The 23,169-nt window shown below is 40.9% G+C and overlaps 2 protein-coding genes and 1 long non-coding RNA gene across 6 annotated transcripts in view; 1 reads left to right on the top strand and 2 right to left on the bottom strand.

Moving 5' to 3' along the window:
- The window catches only part of lyve1a (lymphatic vessel endothelial hyaluronic receptor 1a), a 105,605-nt gene that overhangs the window by 17,682 nt on the left and 64,754 nt on the right, over positions 1-23,169 (bottom strand). The window lies entirely within an intron of this gene.
- Positions 1-23,169, bottom strand: part of sbf2 (SET binding factor 2) — a 91,720-nt gene that overhangs the window by 34,641 nt on the left and 33,910 nt on the right. For all 4 annotated transcript variants that reach the window (XM_052063578.1, XM_052063579.1, XM_052063580.1 and 1 more), the window contains exons 3-16: positions 21,901-22,038; positions 14,420-14,548; positions 14,216-14,326; positions 13,084-13,189; positions 9,058-9,190; positions 8,424-8,532; positions 8,135-8,248; positions 7,788-7,865; positions 7,448-7,561; positions 6,649-6,777; positions 6,348-6,446; positions 4,734-4,938; positions 4,523-4,632; positions 2,280-2,429 (exon numbers count right to left, since the gene is read on the bottom strand). In XM_052063578.1, the coding sequence (XP_051919538.1) occupies positions 2,280-2,429; positions 4,523-4,632; positions 4,734-4,938; positions 6,348-6,446; positions 6,649-6,777; positions 7,448-7,561; positions 7,788-7,865; positions 8,135-8,248; positions 8,424-8,532; positions 9,058-9,190; positions 13,084-13,189; positions 14,216-14,326; positions 14,420-14,548; positions 21,901-22,038 (1,725 nt within the window). The remainder of the gene's footprint in view (positions 1-2,279; positions 2,430-4,522; positions 4,633-4,733; positions 4,939-6,347; positions 6,447-6,648; positions 6,778-7,447; positions 7,562-7,787; positions 7,866-8,134; positions 8,249-8,423; positions 8,533-9,057; positions 9,191-13,083; positions 13,190-14,215; positions 14,327-14,419; positions 14,549-21,900; positions 22,039-23,169) is intronic.
- The window catches only part of LOC127599620 (uncharacterized), a 115,673-nt gene continuing 96,221 nt past the window's right edge, over positions 3,718-23,169 (top strand). The window contains exon 1 of the long non-coding RNA XR_007962153.1: positions 3,718-3,778. This is a non-coding gene — a long non-coding RNA (uncharacterized LOC127599620). The remainder of the gene's footprint in view (positions 3,779-23,169) is intronic.

The raw sequence follows: 23,169 nt of genomic DNA, 5'->3' as shown, positions 1-23,169 counted from the left end.
TAAACTGCCATTCAGGGTGTGTTTTTTAAAACTGCCATTTAGAGTGTGTTTTTTAACTAAGATGATGCGCTGGGCCATGAGAGAGCAGAGCACAGAGGGCTAATAATCCTATCTCACAGGAAATGGTTGGGATGCCAGGATACATCCACAGCAGGCCCCATTCCCCCACATGGCTTGTGTACTGTGGAGAGCAGGAGCACTGACCGGTGTGCATGCACACACAACTTAATGTGCAATTGGCTCAAATGCGTCAGTAAGGCGTGTTACTTTGGGTGATTCATAGCAGAAGCACAGAAAAGGATAACATCCTTTGTTTCAACAGGAAAAAACATTGTAAAACTCTTACTGCCAATCACAAGGTGCATCCCTACATGCAAATTAAATCAACCTGACTCAAATATGCAGACATTTGACTTACTGTACAGTTTTGTTTCACAGGCCAACACTTGAACCTGAAAAACCTTCTGAACACTGACTACAACCACAAACCAAAACTGTTATTTACCCCGAGGGGAAAAGTTTAAATACAAATAATTGGCCTCCTCATGATGATGTCATTGTGAATCAATGTGTCACATACATGTTACGCCAGAAATCCTAATGAGGCATCATGCTATCGTTCTATAATTGCCAGCAACATTTTTACAGGATCGGTCACACTCAACCCCTTATCCCTCTGCTTCTCTCTCACACCCACACACAACTAAAATATCACCCCGAATCTGTTATGTGGCACGGTGTTGCAAGAAAGGGTGGTGTGAAGTTCTAATAACTTGACCGCCAGTATTCTATTTATATTCCTTTCTCGGCTCATCTCATGAAATCCATAAAAAACGAGCTCAGAACAGATGCCTGGCTCCAATGAAATGAAAAAAAAAAAACCCAGATTGTAAAATCTGAATGTGTGTCACGAGTTTTAGCAGCACGCCAGGAGTGCACGTGATTCTCCCAAACTTATTCTTGCATACTTTACAACTCTATGATAGTAAAGTATACTGTTTAAGGAAGTCAGTACATTAAGCCCAGTTCAGTATAATCCAGTCAGCAGGTGAGAATGCTCCTGCCAATCAATATTTTTGTCACATGGCAATAACTTTGTGTTCATGCCCAGAGCAGCTTCCAAGATTAATTGGCTTTGTATTTTAAAAAATGACTGGAATCCAAAGTCACTCCATGAAAAATGTACACTGGGGACTGCTTACCATGATTAAAATCCAGGGAAAGAGTTGATTCTAGGCAGTAAAAATTAAGCATAAGCAATAAAGATCTGGCTGCTTTAGCTGAATGAAGCCTCAGTCTCTTTCAGGACTACACAAACAACACACAGAGAACTGATTTTGACACTTGTTTTGACCATGATGGCACCAAGAAGAGACAAAAAAGCTGTCTAATATAAACAATGAGCACCATTATTGGACTCATTCTTACGACACATTGTAAACAACTGTAGAATACAGGAAAGATAAAACCAGGAGGAAGGGGAACCATGGACAGTAGGTCTTGTGTACAATTGTGCTTCTCTGACACTGCTTTTGCTTAAAAGCTGAGGACATTGTAAGTATTTTCCTGTTTTGATTTCCTTTCTGGATGGATCCACAACCATAAATCGTGGTTATTTTTACCTCAAAATGATTTTATGTAAGAGGTCGGGGAAAAATGTGGGGTAGATGCATTCTTTTTTAGTGCAAAAACAAACAAGTAGTGGCTAACAACACTCATCTGAGTCAAAATAAATACAATTGCATCAACAAAATAGGCAAGAACATTTTTAGGGCAGTTTCGGGTGAAGAATCATTCCAAATATGTTTTCCTCAATATGCTCTCGTCTCATTAACCTTGCAGCAAAGTGAGGTAAAAATCTCCTCTTAGTGTGGTCTAATAGACAAGTATGTTCATGGAATCTCTTGGCAATTCGGGTACTGTTATTGGAACCTAGGCATGGCCAGTGCGCTACCCAGTAGTAGCCTTGCAACCACCTGCCCAACCCCACCCCACAAAGAAAAAAGATAAACTGTATCCTATGGGGGGGTGGGGGAGGGATGTCTTCGGTAAGAAAAAATGACAGAGAAATTTATTTCATTTATGTCAATAATTAATGTACCGGTATGTCATTCTTGTTTATTTTTGATGCAATACCACTGTAATCATCAGTCATTTGGCAAAGTTGAAGAATAGCAAAGTGTGGCCATTTTCAGGAGAAGAAAAAGGTTTAGGTATTTGATTGCTGGCCAGCTGAGGTTACTGTTTGAAAAGTGATTGGGACAAATTGTGGGAATTACCTGCAGGGCACAATTCATCATCCGAATGATGTAGTCAAACTGCTGGTGGTCCAGTATGGCCCGATTTTGCTGAACATGAAGACTTAGCTCCTCAGTTAGACACTGGCGAGCTGCTTTGCCTTTGAGTGCCCGCAGAGCAGCAGGAAGAGTCTGTTTAGAGGGAGATGATGGACAGAGACAGGGTTGGCGAAGAACTTCCTGAGACTGTAATTAATGTAGAACAACCAGATTTGATGAGCCATATCAGGAATAACAAGAATAATAAGTGTGAAAAAAATGACTGACCGATTAATATAACGAAAACCTGGACTCACCCCCACTCAACCATTTTTAATGTGCTTATATTTATATTTTATATTTATGTAAATACTTTTTGTCTTCTATCTTCTCCCTTTCATAATTTTCTGCTATAAATTGGGAATTTCTCCATTGTGAGACAAATAAAGGTTTTCTCATCTTATCTTATATCACCGCAGTGTCTGCCATGGTGGTTAATAATCTAATGTAATGCAGTTCATTTTTGGAATAGATCTGTGGTCTTTAGAAAGTGTCATTTAAACAGAATCTTTTGTAGTTTAATTTTGATGAGCAGGATGAACCATGACTACTTTACTGTAAATTCAGTGATTGCAATAGCAGTATGCACATTCCCTTGGGTCGAGACCCATTGTTTTTTCAGACCATGTGTCAAAGTTTTATAGGCCCTCTGACGGTGCACAGTATAAATGGTATGCATTCTTACATAAACAGCGAGATGGAGGCTCTTATTATAAAACATATACGTATATAAAGTCAGTAGGATACAAAACTGGCCAACAGCCAACATAAAAAGCAAATAAGTGCTGTAGTTTTGCCTTCGTCCCAGTTTGTGACACAACCTGCACGTCTGTTAAAACACACAGGATGGACTAATTTACCTTAATAGTGAAATAATCTATTGCTCAAGAAAATTGGCAACAAACCACTAATTACCAGTTACTGTTACTGTTAAAAAGTACATAAAATCAAGGAGAGTGATTCTCGAAGTGTGGTATGGATACCGCCAGTGCTCCGTGAGCTTCCTCTTGTGGCATGTTAAACATCCAATTTTACACTGAACCATTAGATGTGGTTTTTTTAAACGTAATTTTGCATACTTAAAGGCAGTTTGTACTTATCTTTTATGTGCAATGTAGTTTAAATGACTCATTACTGAACAATACCAACCAAACATGAATGGCTACAGAAATCTGAGAATCTATAGCAGAGGTGCCCATTAGGTAGATCCTGATCTACCGGTAGATCTAAGACAGTACCGAGTAGATCCGAGGAGTGTCGAGGAGAAAAAAAAAAAACAACCATTTGTGTGTTTTTGTACATGTTAGTAATATTTTTGTGTTAATGTACGCTGCACCCTAATCATCCTCAGTCTCATTTTCACACAAAAAAAATAAAAATAAAAAATAAAATAAAGCAGGTAAATCTTGAATTTACGGTGGCGCATGAGTACGTCACCGGAGGTTGTTTGCGCTCAGCAGTCTGCAATTGCAGCGTGTGATCAGAGCTGTTGCCCTCTATATTTTATCGTCATTATTCTCATTCAGAGTTTGCTTCATGTACAATTCACCGAGGGCACGGGCAAAGAATAGGAATCTCGGAGGGCCCAGGGAAGCACTTTAAAACTGTACATGTGAGCTACAATAGTTAACAAGCTGCAAAAGTGCATCGCATGCCTCAGTTTCAGGCTGTTTTTCATCATGGCGCGCGTGTGTGTGTGTGTGTTTCTGTGTGTGTGTGTGTGTGCGGGCGCGCGCGTGCGGGAAAGGGTAGATCCCGTGAGGTTAGTTGATCGAGTAGATCTTCGGTCCAAAAAGTTTGGGCTCCCCTGATCTATACTGTTTACATTGATTTGGACAATTTTAAAATAAAAAAGGTATCCGAAAGATAAATAGATTATCAAAATTAATTACCTTAATATGACAACTAATTACTTCCATTAATCATCCCACCTTCACAGTAATATTAAACACATGGGTTTTGGGGTTTTTTGGGGGGGGGTCAATGAAACCTGTCTTGTTTTCGATGCTTCTGCGCTACATTATTTTAATGTTGCTCACGATGGTGGGATTTGCAGAGAGAAAGGTTTTTAAAACTGGTATTAGGTGTGTATAGGTGTAAAAGGTTTGACAACCACTAATCTGGGGGATAAATATACCAATCCATCATACATCTTGTGAAGCAAATTAAATTATTGAACACTGAACCTTTTCCGTCTCGAGGATCTTGTTTTCAAAGATGAAGGCTATGCAGCTCTTGACTACTTCAAGCCTGCGAGCACTGTTAAACACAGAGGCAGTCTTTCCCATAATGGACACTGAAAAAAAACAAGCAAGGAATCAATTCAAACATTAATATTCACAAAGTGTTCTCGTATCATCATAGTTATATACTGTAGGATACTGTAGGTGGTCATACCAACAGGAGGACCAGCAGGTACAACACACTTTTTCTCCAGCCGTGTTAATGGAGGGACATTGGTGTGTTTGGCCAGACCCTCCTGCAGTAGCTTCTCCACTTGGTCGTCACCCAACAGGGGGAAAGGTATTTGGTGCACTCGGAGGTGTGATCCCTCTGATGGTCTGGGCACTTTCTGGAATGTCAAGTGTGGGTTTGGAATCTCCTAGTGAAAACACATGCAAAAGGAATACCAAAGTATGAAGAGACTGACCAGCATACAGTTTTAAAATCATATACAGTGGTCCGTTGAGATTAATTTAGTCCATGAAGAAATGACCATGCTCGTAAATTAAAACACTCGTATGTCAAACCAACTTTCCAGATGAAATGCACCGTAATGCCAGTAATCATCTGAAGCCTTTATCCCCAAAAAGAACAAAATTACAATACATTACAACATGCTGATTTATATAGCGCTTTCACAACAGCGGCAGCTGTAACAAAGAGCTTAACAAAACAGTTAACATAAAGTAAAATAATAAACACAACACATAACATAAAACACGGACAGTCGTGCAGTCGTAACCACTTTTCCATCACACACTTTGTTGTTTGAAGCAGTTTGAGATGAAAGTGTCCTTTAACCAGAGGATCAGAGACGTCATGCTCGAAATGTGCACACGTCGGCTACAAGCCAAGTTTCAAAGTCAACAAGAAGCTGTAGCATCCATTGAAAAAAAAGAGATTGGTTCAAATTGTGTTTTTCAAAAAAGAACATAGTATGTAATATTGTACTTTATTAAAACATACGGTAATGACATGATTAAATAGAATGGAATTAATTTCACAGTTTTTGCCACTATTTTGGTTTTGGACATCGTACTGCTCCTTCTGGTGTACTCACCTTGGCCATCAGGGGCAGTATAATGTAGACATATGAATATACAGTACAGTGGTAATTTGTCAGTAAACGGCAGGAATATGATTCATTTTTTGCAGCGGATAAACAATATATGCCTGTTAGTATTTTTATATTATCTGTCTGTATCAGTTGCTCAACAATTTGCTTACAAATACCCATTACAGTATTTAATGAGTATTACACTGCCAACCCAGATTGTATTAATGAGCCCATCTACAGCATTTTGTATTGTTTGTTAGCATTGAGCTAATCTGACTTTCCTGAAACTGAGTACACAGAATTTCCCCCAGGATTTTTTTTTATCATTGTCAGACCCCACACAAAGAAAAAAATAAATCAGGCATTTCAGAGTTTTGGTCATATTGTTTGCAGGGTGCTCAGATAATCTCAGCACAGTGCCCCACGCACACAGATTGAGGTGAGATATCACTCTCCTAGTTTATCAGAGTTATTTTTGATTGGCTAAATTGTGTCACATCACAGTTCGCGAAGTTAACATGCTCAGAAGAACTTGGCTTCCCGCACACATGAAGATTTTTGTTTCAAAATATTGAACAAATTTATTATTTAAGATTGTCGGTCCCGACTGGTTTTGAGACAAATCCACCAACGGGGAAAGGTTGAAGGTTCTTTTTTATTGTTTATCTATTTTCCCCCCCAAACTTGTTCATGCTTCATATTCATTACAAAAACAAAGTTGCCATTCTCACATTTCTGTATAGTTGTTCGGAGAGTTCCCTGATGCGTCTCTGCAGCTTGACAGGGTTGAGATCTTCTTCCCTAAATTTGTCAATATCTAAGGCCACCAGCTATGAACACACACAGAATAAAAGTAAAATAACAACTGCAAAACGTTCTCGAAGAACCTATAGTTACAAGAATGGATCCTCTAGTTAGAAAGCAACAACAATACTAAAACAAGTCCAATATAGGTGTACTGTTTAAGACGTTTCTACAGCTTATCTCAATTTGAGCAGGGTGAGGCGTGGCCCGGGGTTTGGGGTGGTTTACCTCATCAAAGAGATCACAAGCTCGGTAAGGCGGACCACGCTCAGAGACAAACCCAGCGAAGGCCATGCCATCCAAGACTTTAGTGATGAAATCGTTCTCAATGAGGCCCCGCTGGCCTAGAAAGGCAGTCTGGACAATGTCAGAATTAGAACAATTACAACACTGCACATACATGAACAATGATATACTGCTGGCATTGATACAAAGCAGCAGGTTAGTGTATAACTACAGGATATTTGACCTATTATCTTTCGAACAATCGCTGCAATGTTGTAATCAAGTATAAGCTCTTGTATAACAGAAATAGATGTACCGAAGAAGCCATTTAATTGAGGTATCATTATTTTCTTTCACTCAAATGTTACCCACTCATTCACTAACTCATTCACTCCCAAAGACGTTTTTAAACGTCTTTTCAGACTTGGTCTAGAATTGGCTGGTACTGAATGGGTTCATTTCAGGGAAAAGAAACTGAGCACGATTATAACAAAATCCATGTGGGGTACTTTGATGATGATGACATGTTCTGGAGTTAAAAATGGGAACACCTCAGACAAAAATAAAATACCAAATTTGTCACATTTTAGGGACACACATGCTTGTCCTTTTACTGATCATTCCTGGAAGATTACAGGAAAATCTTTATAGAAAGCAGTTGGTCCTTTTACTGATCATTCCTGGAAGATTACAGGAAAATCTTTATGGAAAGCAGTTGCTAAAAAGGTTTGATCAGGCGGGGACTAGCAGGAAAACTATGTTTTAGAACACTTTGCACAGGAATTGCTGTTTGTTATCTTACCTTGTGAAAGTGAATCACAGTTTCGGAATGGATGCGAATGAGCTGCAGGCATGACCTGTAGCCCTGGAAGAGTTGTGCAAACAGCCTGAGAAAGACAGCCCTCACCTCCTTGTCCTGACACATTCACACAACACATTCACCCCGAAAAAAATATGAAGCAACATCACTTGATTATAAATTAATCAGCAGGTTTAGATAACAGTCAGTTGATGCGGAATCTCCGATTGTGACCTTTTCGAGATAAGAAGCCTTTTATTGAAAGCAGTAATATCCTCCTCAAGGGGGAGGAAGATGTCAAATTATGGGCAAAGGGAGCGCATGTGACATGATGCTGACTTACCAACAACTTGAGGTTGGAGGGTGCAGTGCGAGGTGGAGGGAACGCATTGTCTGCAATCTCCAGATCAGGATGCAATACCTAGAAGAGGCCAGACCTTGCACATGACAATTTTCCAAGTATATCAGCACACTACGAAAATGTTTAAAAAGATTTCAATGTGAGACTAAGCACATTTGGTGTGAGTTTAAATTCTAGTAATCAAATGTTCTTTTCCCCAGTCATTGCTTATCCCAACAGTGTTGCCGACAAATTTTACAAGATTTTCGTGAGTACGTCTGGACAGTCCTGAGAGTGTGAACAGAGTCAAATGGAAAAATGAATGAAGATGTTGGCATGCACATGCTTACCAATGACAAGGCCGCCTGTGTTTGGCTGAGAAGAGGTTCAGGAAGTAGAGACAAGTGGATGCACTCTGGGATTTTTATTGTGCCTCCATCAAGGTCTGCGATGATGACATCCAACTGTTGACACATGAAATACTGACATGTCAGGCAGGTGCTTTTATTGCTAGATGCAACACGTTGGAGAAGCAGCCAAATATATACTCTACAAGGGTAGATTAATTGCTGACAAACTAAAGTGCTTGTGAAACTGTAAACATTGTATCATCACATTTACAAGTTATTCTGTACTCACCAGCTCCTGGATTTCACTCTGAAACATGGAGTGCACGCCGATGATAAAGGGAGTCGGGGAGCTGAGCACCTCCAGTAGACGTGACGGCAGGATGGGGATATAGGGATAACTACAGATATATGCATACAAAAAACACAGATTGTATTTCAAGCAAGACTAAGATAAAGGAAATTTAACAAACAAGTGCATCACAAAGCACCTTCCCAGTTCTCAGCAGAGAAATGTGTTTATTTCAAAGGCCTTCACAAGAAATCTCAAATGAGTAAATTCATGAGAACGCAGACAATGTGCAGATATTTTGTAATAACATCATCATCATGACTGGAATATCATCAATTACAGCAAAATGACCAGCCCTAATTTGGCAAATATTTAAATACATTTTGATGAGCTTATAGCCAGATACGGTATTAGAGCAAGGGTTGGCAGCAACGGGTGCTTGCACCACCGGGTGTATGAAAAACTGGATCTGCCAATATAAATAATTATGAGTGCGGTGGGCCGAAATATACGTATTTCAAGACGTTGTAAAAAAACACAGGGGCAAATCACAATACTAATGGCCCTTCAACAGTCGGATAAAATAGTGGCACTAAATAAACATAACGAACAGAGTGGCAGTGCATACACTCACCTGTATTTGAGGGGAAACATAAGAGCTTCCAAAGCGCGACACGCCTCCCCAAGCCTCTGGTAACTCGTGGAGTGGAACAAAACTTTGTGCTCGGTCAGTATTGCACAAAACAGGCTTAAAACATTTTGAATACCTGCAAGAGGGAAACAATAAAAATTAACAAAGAAAGCACAACTAATGAGGTGTTCATAGGAAGGAATGTTAAAGGTAATGGCCCCCTTGTTTCAATCTAACGCACGCAGTTGAGGGGATTTATGATTGCAAGAAAAGAGAAAATAGGAGCAGTCGACGGCCTTAGAGGTAAAAAATAGACAAAATCCAACAAATAATACGCAACATGTCTCAGATGGGTACAAGACTGCTTATTTGGGTTATTTGTGTCCGACTGGGTTAATTGCATGACCGGTTGGAACAGCGTCAAATACAGAAGGGGTGGCTTAATTTGGGTGGTCTCAAATTATTTTGCTGCACTGCTACGTTAAAAAAATAAATAAAATGTTAAGGCAAAGACAAAAAGTAAGTCACCAATCTGTTGGCTGTATCAACTATTTAAAGCCCTCGAAAAAGTTGACTCATTAGTAATAACTTTAGGCCAACCAACGGAAATGAAAGAGTCGCATACATTAATAATAATCTTTCAAAGTGTGACACGCAGGAAGAATTCTAAGTTTACAGTTCCTGTTATTGTTTCCTACCAAGTATCTGACAGATCAATTAATCACAAATAGGAACGACAAAAGAAAAGAACACTCGCAGACATATCGGGTCCACCGGGGGCGCTGGGGCTGGATGTTTGGCACCCCCGAGTCCAGCTTGACACTGATAAACAGGACACGGAGAACATCTTAAATGTTGAAGATGAGTAAATTGATCCTTTTGAGTAGATTCCTAATACACTAAAAAGCACAAATAGTAATGGTGCACACTATATGAAGAAATCTCCTGAAACGGACGGATGAGGCCCCAGCTTAATGTCAGACACAGGTGTTTACTCATTTTATGAAAACAGTGACACATTTCCGAGCCTGAAATAAAAAGAGACAGCAGCAGTCCCCGATAACAGTGGAGACAAAGGCAACAAACAAACAAACAGCAGCACTCTTGATTGCCTGTTTTATCTCACGACCGGGAGGTTCAGGGGGTTGTACTTCCTCCACAGTGTGTCATGTTTAACACACATTCCTCTCCACTGACTTCAGTGACCTGTGCACGCCGAAAGATTTGGCGAGCCGCCAGTCTGTAGGTCGTTTTCTGCAATCCTTATTTGGGTAGGAGGGTGGACGAATTAGTGGAAATGCTACGTTTGTTCTTTGCGGATCAGATGCCAAAAAAACTACTGATAGCACCCAAGAGGAATCTGATGAATGATTAACACGAGTCATAGCGGACATGCTTTGAAGATAATGATCAAAGACAGATACTGTACGTGAGCAGCCAATCAAAGAGGGATTAGGGACTCCGGCACAGTTATAACTGTCACCTGTAGCTACAACAGCAACACAGGCAGCAGATGGATATATACAGACATACCTGGACTTTAGTTCTGGCCTGTTCAAAAGACTGACAGTAAATGTCAGGGGATGAAAGAACAGCTCCTTTTTGGGCAGCGGGTATTCTTGATAATTTAGGAGGATGTTTGTAAAAGAGTAATCCGATGAAATGAGTAGGGAGGAATGTGTTTTTTAGGGTTACTTGGAAAATATGTGGGGATTTGATCTAATTTAGGATACTTGGTCATATATTATGACAGTAAATCACTCCAGGCATCCATTAATTGTTTATGATGCTCTACAGTACATACACTAAACAAAAATATAGACGCAACATGCCAATTGTAACATGCCAAGGGATTACACTCCTCAGCCTCCCTGGTAAGATCTATTTCGGACGGCTATAGAGGTGGTTTCGAAGTTTTCGTCCTGACCATGGAATAGTGGACGAGCAGCGGACATGCTCAGCAGGGTTCTGGAGGGAACAAAGGAGTTTGCCCCAACCAGTCAACATATGCTTTGTGGACTTGGAGCAGGTGTTCGTAGTCCTGGAGAGGGGGCTCAGGACTATGTGGAACTAGACATTTCAATATGAGCCGTTTGCACCACATTGCCCACAGCAAGTCAGAGTAGTTTCTAATCAAAGTTAGACTCTGGCAAGGCTGTCCTTTGTCACGGCTGCTGTTCATGACCTAAACAGAATTAATATATACAGCTGAGGCGCTGAGCGAGTCCAGTTTGGCGACCTCAGTATTACACTCATTTTTTGCAGTTGATGTGATTCCGATGTCAGACCATGATCAACTATGGCTGAAGCAGTTCACAGCAATGTGTGAAGCGGTTGGGATGAGAATCATCACCTCCAAATCTGATGTCATGGTCCTCAGTTGGAAAAGGGTAGCGTGCTCTCTGTGAGTCGAGGATGAGATCCTGCCCAAAGACCGAAAGAACAAGCCTGCGGATACAAGTACTTTCGTCCGCAGCGCGTCTGGCTTATCCCCGATAGTTAGGTTGAGAAGTGTAGGTATCTGGGAGGTGCTTAGAGTCAAACCGCTGCTTCTCTGTCTCGAGGGGAGCCAGATGAGGTGGTCGGGCATCTGATCAGGATGCCTCCTGGACGCCTACCTGCTGATGTGTTCAAAGCTTGTCATACCAGGAGGAGGCCCCAGGGACAGCCCAGGACACACTAGAGAGACTGTCTCTCACGCCCCCCCCCCTCCCCCCCGCCAGAAGAATGGATGAAGTTGTTGGGGGAAATGAATGTCTGGGCTTCCCTGCTCAATCTGGTGACCCTGCAACTCAACCCCAGCAGTAACTTGATGGTTGGATAGATGGATGATGGATGGATGGATGAATGGATGGATGGACGGACGGAGGTGCAATTGGGCAGAGGTTCAGTGTGACTGCTCAAATTCTGATCTTGAATCCTGAATTTAACTAAAGCAAATCAAACATGAATAGGGCAGCACCGGTTTCTTTCGGAGAATGGAGCTTTTCTTGACATTAAGAGCAATGAATTTGCACCTTGCCAACACATGCAAGTCCTAAAATCTGCTTTAAGAAGCAACAGAATCATTTGCAGGTAAATGAAAACAGATGTGTAATGACTGAGGTGTTTGGCCTTCATGTCAAAACAGTTTTGTTTTCTTTCCGCAGATTGGCTACAAATATAACTTCCACATGACCTTGCTTAGCCTATGGTGTAAGTACCCCCCATGTGCACTCCCGAAATAAAATCAAATGTGTTTTCAAGCACATTCTTGTTCCCAAATGAGGCTCGACGAATGCCAATTTTCCACTGTAAATCAGATTTTGTAATTAATTCACCCCAAGATCAGATACTAGTCGGCTTACTTCAAAAGTGAGGTTAAAGTCTAAAGATACAACATACATCATCGACATTAGTGGTCTCTGTGGAATAGTAATTTGATGACGGATAAACATCCTAAAAGCTGCACGCGTCACAATGAACTCAGCATGTACCGTACTGGCCGTACAACTGGCTTATGCAGAAGTTAATGTATTGTGCAAATGGAGCAACGTGAGCCCAACAAACGGTATCAAATCTTCACCATGTGCTTGTTCTAGCTTCGAGCAAATTGCAGAATCACTAGTGGGAGGTCAAAACCTCATAATCTTGCCTCGGGCACGTTTACAATACAATAAATCCAAATGTCTCCTGACTCTAAAAATCTGCACTTGTGATTTAGCCAAAGGAATTGGGGCTCTAAAATCGGATAAAGCTGACTTAACTTACACCACGTCATGTCAAAAATATTAAGATGCTGGGTTGAATCAACTAAGAAGCGGATTTTAGCAATATTTTAAAATATTATTTTAAAAGATTAAGAGCAAATAAAGGGATCGACATTTCATGCAATCTCAACTAAGAAGGAATTCTTGATATATGCAGTGAATTCTACACCATCCCTACCGTGTTGCCGCTAAACATGACTAAATGACATGAGCATGACATGGCACCTTGTAGGCTTGCTATCAAAGGATGACTGACTGGTTGCTCAGTGGCGGGACGCACCTAGTTGCTGGAAGAGCAGAGCGACACTCTTGCATGTGACAGGTAATGTGTCATTCAGAGGCGTCTGGATTAGTTGTCGGTCACCAGCTCCCAGGCTAAATAGCTTCTGTCAAGAAAAAAACATGACAATAAATGTCAAAAATCATTTTCGTTGACAGCCACTCATTTCAAGTTATAGCAAGGTGCGCTTTCTAATCAAGGCTGCATGGGCACCCAGCTACAACTAAAATGTCAGTGATCAAACTGCAAAAAAATGTAATTTCAATTATGTGCTTGTGAGTGAATGTGTCTTCATGAAGTGCGCAATACTGTTGGCTCTTTGGATCAATTGGCTGATGCAACAGTCATCATTGCTTGCAGGATGCACACTTTTAAAGACGTGGCAACAAGTCAAATTTGAAGTTAAAGGGAAATCCAGCTTGTTCATTCATACAATTCCTCGCATACCAGTAAGGTTTTACTGTGTGCTAGTTTCACTAATGTGTCTGTTCCCTTGCCTAAAGGCACACTTAAGGTGTTGGGAATTGAAGAGGCGTCATGCTGGGGACATACCAAATGCTTTCCTCTTACTGGTGTTTGTACAGGAGCTGCACTCTCAGAACAATGTGAGGCAAATATTTAGATTTCCCTCATCAGCAGTAATAAAGTGACGACATTTAAAAATTTAAGAATGTATTTGAGTTGTTGATGTTCCGATTATGACATGAGTAGTGGAACTCATGTCCAAAATAAGCATGGTATCTTATAGCTGCATTCTATATCATTTCTTATTAGATCAGTCCACGATCTGCATTCATTTGAATCACTGGTATTACTTTCAAACATTGAAGAAGCTTACTTCTTCATTAGGAATGTTTAGAGTGGTATATAGCTTATTAGACATTTCCATCCATTTTCTATACTGTTTATCCTCAACAGGGGCTGCGGGTGAGCTTTTTGTCCGATTGTTGTTCTGATGTTAACATTCTGAAGCTGGGGGGAAAAAAGCATATTCACTATTTTGACCTTCGACTTTGGTTACACTATGTGGAAATCTTGGCAGTCACTGTTGTAAAATTTCATCATGAATCCATGGCCACCAACAAAGATAAACAGTCAAAATCAATACAAAATACTATACTTTGGACAATACCTGGGATCCACCAGCTACAGGGACGTGAAATATGAACAGATTGGCCACCAAACCCTCTAAAGGGACAGTAAGGCTATCAATGTGCACGGTGTAGATAAGTCCCAAACAACCCTGGAAGGACAATATATACAGAGACATTCAAAATGAAGGTTTTCTGAAGACAGAATATAGTTTTTTAAAATCAATCACATTTAGCCTTTTTACCCTGAATATTTCTGGATGATCTAATCTGGACACGAGAATGAGACTTTTTGGAGCAAACACTTGAGCTGGCTGGATCAAGCAATCCTCTTCCACCTCCTCATCTTCGTCAACCTCGATACTTTTAGATCCCTGGGATGTAAAAAAAAAAAAAAAAAAAGAAGAAGAAGAAGAAGACTTAAAACCATGAAATGGAACATCTCAGCACTGTTTACATCCCGGTTCAAAGTCATTGTGTAATTGATAGTTTTCACATCCAATGCATGTGTTTGGGAAGAATACTAGTGTAGCTAGTCCTAAACTCAAAAAAACAAGCAAGATGTTTTCCAACAGGTCCTTTGCTTTATTTGCGTCATTAGACGCCATGTGCATTGATCACACCCCAGGGAAATTAAAAAAAAAACCACACCATTTGTTCCAAGATCAAGATAAAGTGATAGAGTGAAGCATATGACTGTCTTTTATAACAAATATACATTGTTCTGATGGCTGAGGTTGCTAATCTAAGATTCAAGATCTTAAGCACGATTCCCACTGAGCGGCGGAGGTTTGCGAGTGTTTGTGCATGGCCCGAATGTCGATGTTCGTCAGGGTTCCTTCAAGGTCGCAGTCTCAAAGACATCTGGCGAATGAAAAATCAACATTCGGGCTGTGCACAAACACTTGCAAACTGTCGTCTCTCAATGTCTTTAGCTATGTTATTTTGTAGCAAACATTCCAAAACTGAAACATGAATAGCGGAACAATGAACACAAATACAATTACGGTACCACAAGAAATTAGTTGATGGAGACAACCACAATTTTAATAGAAAAGTACAGTATTTTTTCAGGCGTAAGTCACGTTTTTTCCCCCATAGTTCAGCTGGTCCTGCAATTGAAGACTCAGGTGGGATTTGTATATATTACAATTAGAGCTAGGATTGGCACCTAAAATCCACATTCCCTAATCATGTTGACTTTCTTTTGGGAGACCAGATGAAGACGGCAGAATTTCATTATTTCTCAACATAAGTTTCTTCGAGACCTTTGGTTTCCTTTGCTCCTCGGGGGAACCTTTTTCTCTGATTCACTCACAAGTTACAGTTGAAAATATGCACCAAAAAGAAGTTCTCCAAATCGACGCATCCAAATTACCATGAAGTATTGTTTTATTAATTGCTCAAATGAAGCAGGTACAACAAAAAAAAAAAACATTCTTGGGGGAAGAAGTACAACATACATTAGACAAGTCAAGTTCCTACCTGGTTATTTTTTTTTATATTTGGTGTATTAATGATATATGATTACAAATATTTATTCTTCTAGATTGAACACTTGGAGAATAAGACATGAGATTTATGTTTGGTCCAACAAACAGAAAAATGCAAAACTTGAAAATGATTAGAGGACTAGAAGATGCAAACCTTTGCACGTTTGAACTGCATCTTTCCTCTAATGTTGGCAAAAACACTTTATAACAATAATTGTGATTAATGAATGTCAAAATGATAAGCTGCGATTAAAAAAAAATGCTACAAGGTCAAGTAATCTTGGGTGAATCCTCAGCCAGGAGTGTTCATTCCTGACTAAAGCGTTTATCAGATTCTAGTATAGTTCTTCACTCAATTGAAAACATGTCAAGAGAATCTGAAAAAAAATCTCATTCAGATGGGGGGCCCACTTCATCGTTATATTCAGGATTCAGTTCAATTACTAGACGCAAAACATTCCTCCGCCCACTGGCTGGACTCTCGGAAATTTGATTCGACAGATAAGGATTCATTTAGAGTAAAGACTGTTCAAACAATGTCACGTTTCAAGATCTTCAGTGCCTTATGTGGAACTGAAGAATGTGTGTTTGTTATGCTGGAGCAAGATGTCGGCACACGGCCAAATATAGTCCTTGGAGTTCCTTATCAGGATGAGCTTGACTCAAAGAATAGGTGGTATAATACAGTTGCGTTTAATTTACAGTCAGCTGGCAGGATAAGAGAACAATTTGAGTAATATCTGCTTTGGGAAAATAAGACCACTCAGTTTAACTTTGAACACTTATTGATAGGCTATGTTTATTTTAAGATACTTCCTGCTTCTGGTTTGGAATTCACAGCCCGCTTGCCAATCCCATGACTTTCCTTAAAAGATTAGAAGGTAAGACCTTGACGCAGACGAAGGAACTGACATTTAAGTGGAGTTTTAAGGGATCACATCAGTAAGAGGGTAGCAAAGATGACTGTATAGGTCATACATAAATAATACTTAAGTCGCTGTATTTACTGTAACTTTACCCTACTAGCTCAAATGTAAAAATATTAACTTTTTTGTTTTACACATAATTCGACTGCAAAAGTAGTTTATACTGAGTAAATGTGGTCATAATTGTTGATTGTGTATTTCAATCACTCCATTGACAATGGAGTGAACTGCTTGGCTTTGGCCAACATAAGGGCTTTCGCTTATGTTGCGCTTTCTGAAGAATATGTCAGCTATAATCTACATGAATGCAGACCTCAACACTGCCATGGGATTTAATAAATGTTTATTTTTCCTCACGCAGGTAGTTAACAGGAACAAATGTGTGTAACCATTCCGAAGAGGTGCAAGCAAAATGAGAGGTGACAGGGAGTACTAATATTTTGAGCTCATGTAACACTTTTTAAAATCCCAGACACAAAAATTCTAACAACACTTCATCTATTCATCCATTTTGGGGCTTCTGAATGATCCACGGTCTGGCGCGGAGTCGTGTCAGGTGAGTCGACTGTCAATTTCCTGGCGCTCGCCTGTCCCGCAGCTGTTTTTTGTATGTGCTTTCCCAATTTTGAAATGGAATGTTAATCAAGGATGGGCATTCGCGATGAGTCAAATCCAACAAGACGTGGCTTCTTTTCATTTGCTGGCTTCAACAAATTATAGGAGCAACAGGTTTTCTTTTCAATAAATCAGTACGGTGGTGGTCTTCCACTAACACTGCCAATTACATCACTTCAAATTTCATATTGAGCTTGCGGTGCTCCTCTTTTTGATATGGTGGTCTCCATCACCTGCTGCCAACAACATGCGTAATCTATTTGGGTAAGTGAACACCTAATTTAGGACCCGCTATTTGGTAGGTAAAGCAGGCCTAACACTCCCACATGTTTTTTTGACTACAATCAAATATCTGAAGAGGAAAGGTGTACTAATGAAAAACAATTGACTGAAAAAGGATGATCCAGTGGTCTGCAGTGTGTTACACAGATGAACAACTTTAACAGCTAGTGACAGACAACAAAGGATGTCATTTGGCTCCTCTGCAAAACAACAGGGCTATTTTTGATCATTTTCTGTCTCTGTTGTGGTAATTTGTCCAATGTTGGTTTTCAACCTCTGGGGACATGTATACTTGGTTTTACACCAGGAAGGATGAAAAAAATTATGGTCTGATTCACACAACTGTGAGGTTAAAAACAAAAGATCATCAACAATTGTTTCTTTGAAAGATTCCTGTCCAGTGACTAGTCCACTTTTTGAGACGTGGCGCATATTTCCTCTATGAGGTTCCATCTCAAAATCACCTAAGCAACGATTTGCTGACCAAACTGGAATGTGATTGACGACTGCCGTGCACATGTTAAAGGATGTGAAATCACAATGGGCAGAATGACAGGGGCCATTGGAGGCCTCTTGCAAAGGCAAACACAGTGAAACAATTACTTTGGTATTCTGTGGGCTTTTGGCGGGGAGAGAATTTAACGAGGTCATTCATAATCATACACTAATCAAGTTCCATTGAATCTGTTGTGATCAGTGATAGACGGGTCGACTTGCATGCATGAGTAAATCCAAAGCCGAGGTGAGCACAAGTATCTCTACTACAGTGCACTCCGCTTAATAGAACACCGGTTAATAGAGTAATCCGCTTAATAGAGCAAAAGGCTCTGGAACACATTTGCCTAATGCAATTTCCTATAAAGATACTCCGCTTAGTAGAACAGATCTCCGCTTAATAGAACAGGCCGTAAGCAATGAACATTGTAAACTAGTGGTTTTCGAAGTGTAGCTATCGCGATACTGTACCACTATCGCGAGAAAACGCGGTAGTTCTAGCCGTATACAGTAACAGGTAGCACGCGTCACTCCACACATAGACACACGCACGTCACAATGGCTTCAACTTCATTCAAGAGACGAGGGCTATCACCTGCGGATAAGAAGGACATACTCGGACGATACGATGCATTGCCGGATTCTCAGAAGGTACACCCGCGGTTTCCAGGACTTCCCTCTTATACAGCGCATTGAGAGGGAAGTCAACCGCAAAATTACGGACTCCTGTTTCCAGACAAAAGTAACGACATTTTTCTCGTGATTTGAGATGTTTGACTGAAGTAGATTAAAGTTGTTGTTTGATTAAAGATATGGACGTCCACAGTCGAAATATCTCTTCTAACTCGTCAGCAGGGGGTTTTCTGCGTGCATAACTTGGTCATCGACGTGTCTGAAGGTGTACCTAATAAAGTGTCTCCGGTTAATAGAAACCCCGCTTAGTAGAACAGAAGCGCTTCGGCCCAATGGTGTTCTATTAAGCGGAGTGCACTGTATCAGCGTCCGGCATGTTTTTTATTAGGCTGGATTCATCCAGACTTTTGTTTTTTCCTAATTCTTGACGATGTCACGCGTTCCTTGAAGTAAAAACAAAAGAGCCGAAGAGCATTAAAAAAAAATGATAATCCAAAAATAGAAAACAGAAGATGAGAACCATCATCTTTCTCAACCAAAATCCCCCTGTTGACCTTTAAGCATTATGAAGGTGACATACCAAACGAAAAGTATTTCACAATCATTGTGTGAGTGTTCAACAAAATTAATTTTACTATCATGGCAATCTAAAACACGGCGAGGAGCCTGAGATTTCAAATTTCATTACATCAGGATTAATGAGGCTCATGCAGAAGTGCAGAGTTAGCGGGTCTGGTGGGGCCTCCTAGTTAATGAGGATCTTCTTAAGTGAGCACCACACAAACTGAAGTACCCATGGGTCCAGAGATATTTGGACTATGACAGAGATTTTATCATCTAATACATTTGAAGTCCAATGAGATCTCACTGCAAGTGAATGTGGACATGAGGAGATTAAGAAAACAACATAAATCTAATAGGAGAGGAAACGCTTCAAAAGTTTGGTCCATTATTAAAAAGCTGAAGATCAAAGGATCGTACGATTATGGGAGACAATAAATTATTATAATTTTATAAACCAGCTCTCATCAACCCAGTATGTCACCTGGTTCCTGCCTGTACGTCACAACAGAGAAGGTAAGGAACCAACTGAGGAAGATGAATGTGAGGAAGGCAGCAGGTCCGGACAAGATCAGTTCCCGGCTCCTCAGGACCTGCTCTGACCAGCTGTGTAACATTGTCCAGCACATCTTCAACCTGAGCCTGAAGCTGGGCAGAGCTCCACAGCTGTGGAAAACTTCGTGCCTGGTCCCAGTGCCCAAGACCCCCCACCCTAAGGAGCTGAACAGCTACAGACCGGTGGCGCTGACGTCTCACCTGATGAAGACGCTGGAGAGACTCATCTTCGCCCACCTTCGACCGCTGGTGAGCCCGTCACTGGACCCGCTGCAGTTTGCCTATCAGCCTGGCATCGGCGTGGAAGACGCCATTATCTACCTCCTCCACTCAGTGCTGTCACACTTGGAGAAGGCTGGGAGCACTGTGAGAATCATGTTCTTTGATTTCTCCAGTGCCTTCAACGCCATCCAGCCCAATTTGCAGGGAGGCAAACTGCAGAACGCCGGAGTGGACCACCATCTCACAGCATGGATCATAGACTACCTCACAAATCGGCCGCAGTACGTGAGATTGCAGAGCTGTGAGTCGGACCGGCTTCTCTGCAGCACTGGAGCGCCGCAGGGGACTGTTCTGGCTCCATTCCTGTTCATCCTCTACACCTCGGACTTCAGACACGTCACTCCAAACTGCCACCTTCAGAAGTTCTCCGATGACTCTGCGATTGTTGGCCTCATTACAGAAGGGGACGATCGGGAGTACAGGGGACTGACAAAGGACTTTGTGGACTGGTGCCAGCAGAATCTCCTCCAGATCAACCCTAGGAAAACTAAGGAGTTGGTTGTGGATTTCTGCAGGAAAAAGTCCTCACCAGCACCGATGAACATCCAGGGTATGGACATAGAGAGGGTGACCTCCTACAAGTACCTTGGTGTTCTTCTGAACGACAAACTGGACTGGTCTACAAACACGGACACCCTGATTAGGAAAGGACAGAGCCGACTCTTCCTACTGAGGTCTTTTGGGGTTCAGGGGTCACTCCTTAAGACGTTCTATAACTCGGTGGTGGCCTCGGCCATCCATTATGGCATTGTCTGCTGGTCAGGCAGCATCTCAGCCCGGGACAGAAAGAGACTGGAGCGACTGGTCAGGAAGGCCAGTTCTGTCCTGGGTTGCTCCCTTGACACTCTGGAGGAGGTGGGCAACAGAAGGATGCTAACTAAGCTAAAAGCTATGATGGCCAGTCCCTCCCACCCCCTCCAGCCCGCCCTGACAGCACTTGGTAGCTCCTTCAGCCAGAGACTGTTACACCCGCGCTGCAAGAAGGAGAGATACCGACGCTCGTTCCTACTGACTGCTGTAAGGCTGATGAATAAAAAATAACAATCATAATAATAATAATAATTAAATGATGTGAAGGAAAATTGTAAATAGTACTGTGATTTATCCATTTTGTGTTCATATTGCATTTAATTGAAAGATGTTTGTTGTTTTTTTTTCTCTTTCTTCTTTCTACATACATTCTTGCTGCTGGAGGCTGTAAATTTCCCCAGTGTGGGACGAATAAAGGATATCTATCTTATCTTAATTTGAATACTTTAGACGAAACAAAGGCCAACTTGTATCACAATGATTGGGAAGAGAAAAGTAGCAGAAGGAAACTAACAACTCATGATCCAAAGCACACCACATCACGTGTCAAACATTGTGACAGCTGTAAACGGAACAAGCTAATATGATAAAAGAGCATTGACTGCCGCTGCCTTGAACTGACAACGATGATAAAAATCTTGTGTTAGGATGTAGCACAGCCAGAGTTTAATTTTTAAACTCTCCATCAATGGGCGTGTGGAAAACAGTTTCCCACAGGTATGTATGAAATTTGTGGTTGGTTGTCATTGAGTAATTGATCAAAATATAATGGCGAACCTGCAAACTAACTTACCGTTTTGTGAATCACCGCTAGCATTCCATCTCCCTCTGAGGCAATTTAATCTCATATAACTTCTTTTCAACTCACACCTCCCGTTCAAACAACGGTGGTGGAGAAGAAAGCTAAAATCATTATTTCAAGCCATTTTCCCTGTTTTCTAATTTGCTCTTCCTTGGTCAGATGACATGATACGGTTTGTTTGCTCGTGGTGCAATCTGAGTTTCTTCCACCTACAAGTATGTATGACATCATGTTGGAAAGGTTTACAGCTGGCTCTGTGTATGCAATCTTACCTGCAGATTGACCTCAGCCTCATAAAAAGTGAGGCAGGAGCAGTAGTGCCTGTCTGATTCAATATCCGTCAGCACGACAGTGAAGAAGGTGGGTGCTTTCCTCTCTCTGGACAGCTTCCAACCTCCTGGCTGGCAGAACTGTAAAAGTGATGCTACGATTGTAAAATGTTCTAGAAATGAAGTTATACACAGCAGCAAGACCTACTTGTGATATGAAGAGAGCGATACTCACAGATTTGCGCTAACCAAATATGACATAACTATTACAAGAAAAATCAAAAACCTCTGTTTCTAGAATTTCCCTTTTATTTTTTTCAAGAAAATGCTATGTTCTGAATGGCTTGTCAAATGTAAACTTTAGGCATTGTTCAGTGCATAATGAAAAGATACAGTACCTGAATGTCAAATGGTGTTTGCATACAAATGAGTACAGATAGACATTGACCTGCGACTTAACATGCAGGTGTGTGTACTCGTACAACAGCTTTGATCACTTTGTGGAAGTTCTTTTACTTGACTGAAGTAACTACTCCATGTCACGCGACTGAATGCACATGGCAGATACAAAATTTTAAAAATAACAGGCTTCGAAGAGTAGAAAAAATCTTGGGTAAGGATTCATCAAGTGCACTAAAAAAATTGACAATGCGCATTGTAAAAAAAAGAAATAAAGTAAATGCATAACTGAGCACTGCATATAGCACAACCCTGTAAAGTCTGAAGTTCTCATCCAGCCACTGTGTAGTCAGACCTAGCAAGCTAACAAAGCTAGCAGGGATAACATCACACATCCATAAAGCTTGTGTCCGTATTTCCATCTCTCGGTGAACGCAAGATTGTGTCATATCATATTTTGATGGCAAACATACATTCCAAAATAGCGGCGGCTCGGAAGTAACATAAACGTAGCACCACGTGGTTTTATTAGCTGACAAAAACCAGGTTGCTCTTCAAGCGGCCATCATTTCCATGATGAAATCACAGATTGTTTTAGCAGTTGGGTCACTTTGTGTACTTTTCAAATGCAGCGGCAATGGGAAGAAGCCAGGGTCTCTTTGTGGCTTGCTTTTGGGCAGTTTCTTTACCAGGACAGGCATCTTTGTAGGTTTCAAAATACTGTTGTACATTCTAGCTATGACAATGCATAAAGTGGCTGATAAGATTTGTTGTGTTGAAGGTGATTGATTTTTTTGGGGTGCAAAAACCATGCAAAATGTCTTCCTCTAAAACTGAATACATCCCGCACCATCGGTGTCATGTTTGATTAAT

This window comes from Hippocampus zosterae, chromosome 4 (assembly GCF_025434085.1).
Source record: "Hippocampus zosterae strain Florida chromosome 4, ASM2543408v3, whole genome shotgun sequence".
NCBI lineage: Eukaryota > Metazoa > Chordata > Actinopteri > Syngnathiformes > Syngnathidae > Hippocampus > Hippocampus zosterae.
The sequence above is the reverse complement of the archived record's forward strand: the minus strand, read 5'-3'. Positions and strand labels throughout refer to the sequence as shown.